The 5,951-nt window shown below is 46.3% G+C and overlaps 1 protein-coding gene across 1 annotated transcript in view; it reads right to left on the reverse strand.

Annotated features, from left to right (window-relative positions):
- Positions 1-1,382: 1,382 nt before the first annotated feature.
- Positions 1,383-5,951, reverse strand: part of FAM83C (family with sequence similarity 83 member C) — a 26,497-nt gene continuing 21,928 nt past the window's right edge. The window contains 1 exon segment of the mRNA XM_026862117.1: positions 1,383-2,509. Within this exon segment, the coding sequence (XP_026717918.1) occupies positions 1,570-2,509 (940 nt within the window). The 3' untranslated portion in view covers positions 1,383-1,569.

The raw sequence follows: 5,951 nt of genomic DNA on the forward strand, positions 1-5,951 counted from the left end.
AAGATGCTGCCACGGGCCCAGGCCGGGCCGGCGCCGCCTGTGTGCCCGGACACGCGGCTGCCTGCGGGCACCCGGTGCCTCCAAATGGAGGCCCTAACAATGAGTGATGTTTTCCACTGTACCGTATGTGGGCGTGCTGTGCCAGCTGGGTATACCTGGAAGTCTCAAAGAGGGGAATTTTGAGAAGTTCTTTTACCAAACAATGTTTAACTTTGTATTTAACAAGGCCTGAGCGATTAAAGTGTACAGAGAAGATATCCCAACCATGAGAACACACATCCTGGCAGGATTGCTTAAACAGGGCAGGTAAGAAAGAACAGCCCGGCCGGACAACAGAGCTGGGAAACATCCAAGGAGAAGAAATTGTCCCCAAAAGACTTGTGACCATAAAAGAGAAGTATGGGGCTAACTCCCCAAATGACCATCGATGGCCACCCGAGACCCCCACGCATGTGTAGTGTAGCTTTGCAATGCCAGCATTATGTAAATGTAGGAGACAGGCAAAGGTGGAGACTTCTTGGAAAATGTATAAATATTCGTGTCTTTAAGGTACGCAAAGGATGAACTTTTGTTTTAGCGTGTGCACATTAGGTGGAACGATCCCCCGTGCATCCAGTGCTGCGATAAAGAACGCCTGCTTGCTAAAACTACAAACTAAGTCTTAGATGGTTCTTTTGAGACCAAATTTACGGTAACAGCGCCACCGTGGGCTGCCACCACCTGTGTGCAGACACAAGCCACACCCAGATGCTGCCCGCCCACGTGCAGACACGCCATCCCTGTTCAGCCTGTCCAAGCACCAGCTTTGCGCTGACACCATCTGCGTACACCGGCACGGGGCTGTACCCGTGTGCAGACACACCGCCCGGGATCCAGCTGTCACCCCAGCGCCTCAGCAGGCCACCCGTGTCCAGGGGCCATGTGTTCAGATATGACCTTTGCGCCGACAGCACCCACGTGGTGATCCCACCCCTGCGCAGACACCGCTCACGGGCCAAGGTCAGATGCCAGTCAGGTGCCCAGACACGCCACGCATATCCCCTCCTGGCACGGCCCAGAGGGGCCCTGCCCATGCCCAGGGAGCTCATCTCCCCACGAGGGACCCAACACAGCTCTTTCCAGGAAAACAGCTCCTTTATTTTTAACATTACCCTGGCTTTGACCATTTCATTTTCAGCACATGCACACAGGGAGAGGAATTGCACAGTACAAAGAGAACCTGGGTTTACCCTGAAGACCTCAGTAGCCAGTTTCCAGCTGTAGAAGTGGTTTTGTTGTATGTTTAGGGGGAAATGGTTCTTTCCCAAACGGGTAGAAAGAACATAGAAGTGTGGATTGCATTTATGTCATTTTCTCTCTCCTGTCATGATCTGGTAATTAAAAATTTGAACAGTACTTGCTAATCTCATCTGAATCAGTTATCTCCATATATTAGAAACAGCACAAACACCTTTTAATAGGAACAAGATTAATTTGCCACCCGTAGTTTGATTTCAAGTTTCAGATACGATGATTGGTGGGGAAAAGCAACCACTTGAAAATAAGACCAAAGGACACCTCGAGGCCCGGTCAGAGTTCAAACCGACTGTGTATATGTTTAGATTTTAACTTGTTGTACTTGGTGATCAGATCCAGCTTACTGTGCCCGAGAGTCATTCTCTTCTCAGCCCCGTATGCACTGTTCTTTTCCATCAGCATGTCCTCAGTGAGTTTGTCATAACAAGGAACTACAGGCTTTTTATCTCGTTTTAGCTGGTTGTATGGGGATAGCAGGTCCGATTTTCCTTGTCCAGGACTCCGTCTTTTTTCCATCCCATCAAAAGTGTTGTCATTTTCTGCTGTTGGTTCTCTGGAGGTAGCAGCAGGCCCCATCTGCTTCATGCTTGTCCCATTGCTACTGGCACCCTCAGAAAGGGACTGCAATGTCTGCTCCTGTCCTAGTAGGGAGCAGTGGCTGCTGTTAGCCTTACCGTCCCCTTGATAACTAGGTTTATTGGAGCTCAGGGCAGGGGGAGGCTCTGGCTGCAAGAATGTCCTTGCTGTCATGAGATTTGATTTGTGATACAAGGCTGGGGTGGGTTTATTTGGAGGACTGTTCGCTGAGTCCGGTGGCTCTCCTGGCTGCTTAGGGCAAGTGGGCTTCAGAGATGTGTCTTCCTTGCCCTTATTACCAGAATCAGAGCTTGAATCTTGCTTTTCCTGGTGTACATTGCAGCTGGAGTTTTTCAGAAAAGGAGACACTTTTATGCTTCTGATGCTTAGATTGGAAAGGCTGCTGGAGGGGCTCAAGGTTTCAGCATCATTCACCTGTGGGGGTTTTAAAAGGGAGTTGGCAACTGTTGAGGTGTTCTGAGAAGAGGAGCACGTTCCAGGATCTGGCACACAGAAGCTGGTCACTGCTCTGGACTCTGCATACAGGTACCGAAATTCCTTTTCAAACTCCGCAACAATTTGACCACGGAAGTGGGTCACCAGGCCAGTGTGGACTTGGCTACAAAGCCAGGTGAAACTGCAAAAAAAAGCCAAAAAAAGCAAAAAAAAGCACATGTAACTTTAGTTCACAGAGTGCCAAGACACCTAGCATTGTTTTTAGCATTTAAGTGATGTATTGCTACCCAATTTATGTCATTAAAACTTTCTCTGAAGTATGCAAGTCTGAGATTACTAGTAGAGATGAGTGCACTCATTACATAATTACAAAAGAACAACCCTAAAACGGTCATCTAATTTTAGCTCGGTGACGTAGCAAACTGTATGAAGATATAAACAATGAACAAGAAATATCAGCTGGTTTTCCTCAGCCTTATGAAGGATGTAGAGCAGCAACTGGTCCCTGCCTAAAAAGCACAGCAGCATGTTTTCAGGCCTTTTCTTCTCCAGCTTCCTCTTGCCAGCACTCTCTGCCCACCAGCAAGGACCCGTTGTTTCCCAGTCCCTGGTACATGCGTGTGATGGAGAGCACCAGCTGACTGTCGGTGGGCAGGCTGGGTGGTCCCTGCAGTGTGCGTGGTGCCTATCGAGCAGGCAGGGCCAAGCAGAGCTCCGGCTGTCTGGAGATGGTGTGGCTATGGGACAATGGGAGACCAAGTGTGGGGCACTGAAGGGCTCTTTCTGCCCAACCTGTATTGCAGACTTTCTAGCTCAGCATTTGGCTAGCACAGTCCACTGCAACCATACGTTCCGCAGAGGGCGAGGAGACTCTTTGGGGGCATCTCAAGGCATGCCTGGTCTCCTGCTCTCTTCCCTTGCCTTGGCAGGAGCTACGTTCTCATGTCCTTAACATCTGCAACATGGGATGGACTTGAAGGGGCTGCTTAGACAGGCAGGAGGGTGAGGAATGGAGATCTTGGGCACTACCTTGAGGAGCAGAGGTCTCCAGAGCCCCACAAGAATACCACAGGACAGGAAGGCTGATGATGTTTTCCATAAGTATTGCTGTGAGATACCCCAGCCTCTGTTTTTTCCTTGCCATCCAGTTAAGAGATGCACAGTGTTAGGAAGTTCATGAGTACATTGCTCAGCAAGTCCAATCCCTGCTCGTGCAGTACATTGTCTTGAGATCTTTTATGAGAGGATGTTATGTTCCACCTTAAAACAAATTAGGTTTTGCCCCAGCTGGGGAAGAACTTTCACTAATTGCCACTCTGTATATTTTCCTTATCTATTCAACCCTACTTGTTGTTTGTGCCAAAACTGTAACTTAATTAGCTCTCCCCCCATATATCTACAGATAGTGGCCACATTTCTTCTCCTCTCAATATTCATTTTCCTAGATTAAACAGGGAAGCTCCTTTTACAGAGTAGGCTCCCCAGGCTCCTGGTCATCCTAGTCATCAGCTGCTTCTTTTATTCTTCCTATAGTCAATCCACATTAGCAGACTAATTGTGTTAAATAAAAGAGAACCTTCACAGATGGAAGTACCAGCTTAGGGCTGTACCATCAGCTGCTAAAGCAAGATACTGACTTTTCAAGAGCAGGATGAAATCACAGAAACTACAGGACAGCAACTGTAATGGGAGATTCCAGTTATTCTCAAGTAAAGGTAATTTCAGGACAAGATACTGGCACTATGCTTTGGTACCTCACAGTATTTACTTCACAAAACAGCCATTTGGGAACTTTTATCAGGAAAAACAACTCTTGGCTTGTTCCTGAGCAGTATGCAGTTGTTATGATTCATAATGTTGTTTTGAAGAAAGTACACTCAGCATACACATGTCCCAAAGAGCAACATCAAATGAAAAGATCAATAGTATTCTGCTTAATATCAAACCAGGTAGATTAAGTATGAATGAAGAAGTAGTAAAAGAGTGAAAAACCTTTGCAAGTGGCATGAAGATATTCAGAAATACCATACCAGAGGCTCAAAGTATATGTATACAACTTCACAGAGAGACATGAGAAAGAGAACCAGAAAATAGCTAGGATAGCTAAGTGACAGAAGAGAAGCTACTAAGACCAGAAAGCTCATCTTTCAAAAAGGTTGGGTCACACATTGCAAAAGGCATAAAAAATAATATTCAGAGCTCTGTGGGGCCAGCACATGGTCCCTGTGTAATAGAAACGCTCAGATAATTCCTCTGCATCAGTGTTTATTGTACAGGAGCTTGGGGTGATCCCTGCCCTGAACCCACCTTTATATAAAGCGTAAGGGAGGATCAGTCTCATGTTGAAATCTCTGTAGAAGAGATTAGAAAACATATTAACAAAGCAGATGGTAACAAACTGGCAGGACCAGGTAACGTTAACTCAAGAGTGCCAAAGGAATGCAAGGATGAAATAGCTCAACTACTAACCAGGATGTGTTATCTCTCACTTGAAAGTGCCTTGGTTATCAGAAGAGTGGAAGGTAGCTAATATGCTATAATTTTTTTAATGTTCCAGATCATTAATTCTCGTAACTGCACAACACAAATTAGTAGAGACTCTTCTAAAGAATACAATTAATGGCCATATAGGTAAATATGATATAATAGGAAAGATAGCAAAAGGAAGTTATCTCTCACAAAGCTGTGTGAGTTCTTTGAAGAAATCTAAGAGTCCAGACAGGAGATTTCGGGTAGCCTCTATCAACACTGTCAGAGGCATCTATCCCAGGGGCACTGGCCTGGCTCCCAGCAGTGCTGGTGTTCCCATCCACGTTCCTTACAGCTATTACCCTTCCACACAGGAGTGCTGTGTCTGCACTGCAGTGCTCAGATGTATCCCACCTCAGGAGCTACTCCTGAGGACACACACACATCTGCTTGTGTTCACTTCAACTCCTCAAAACCACAAATGTGTGCAGAGAGCTGTGCACCCTCTCCTCTGGAGGGGCAGGCTTGCATCCCTCACACTGCCAGCATTGTCCCAGGAACTGTGAGAGGCCCCTGGGCAGCCGCGTGGAGGATGATGCCTGCCAGCCCTGCTCACCCAGCCTGGCACTGCTGTTGTTTCCTCCTTTCCTTCTTTCTTTCCTCCTTTCCTTCTTTCTTTCCTCCTTTCCTTCTTTCTTTCCTCCTTTCCTCCTTTCTTTCCTCCTTTCCTTCTTTCTTTCCTCCTTTCCTCCTTTCCTTCCTTCTTTCTTTCTTTCCTTCCTTCTTTCTTTCTTTCCTTCTTTCTTTCTTTCCTTCTTTCTTTCTTTCCTTCTTTCTTTCTTTCCTTCTTTCTTTCTTTCTTTCCTTCTTTCTTTTCTTTCCTTCTTTCTTTCTTCCCTTCTTTCTTTCTTTCCTTCTTTCCTTCTTTCCTTCCTTCCTTCTTTCCTTCCTTCCTTCTTTCCTTCCTTCCTTCTTTCCTTCCTTCCTTCTTTTCCTTCCTTCTTTCCTTCCTTCCTTCCTTCCTTCTTTCCTTCCTTCCTTCCTTCTTTCCTTCCTTCTTTCTTTCCTTCCTTCTTTCTTTCCTTCCTTCTTTCTTTCCTTCCTTCCTTCTTTCTTTCCTTCCTTCTTTCTTTCCTTCCTTCTTTCCTTCCTTC

This window comes from Athene cunicularia, assembly GCF_003259725.1.
Source record: "Athene cunicularia isolate RWA chromosome 20 unlocalized genomic scaffold, athCun1 chr20_part1, whole genome shotgun sequence".
In the NCBI taxonomy this organism is placed as follows: Eukaryota; Metazoa; Chordata; class Aves; order Strigiformes; family Strigidae; genus Athene; species Athene cunicularia.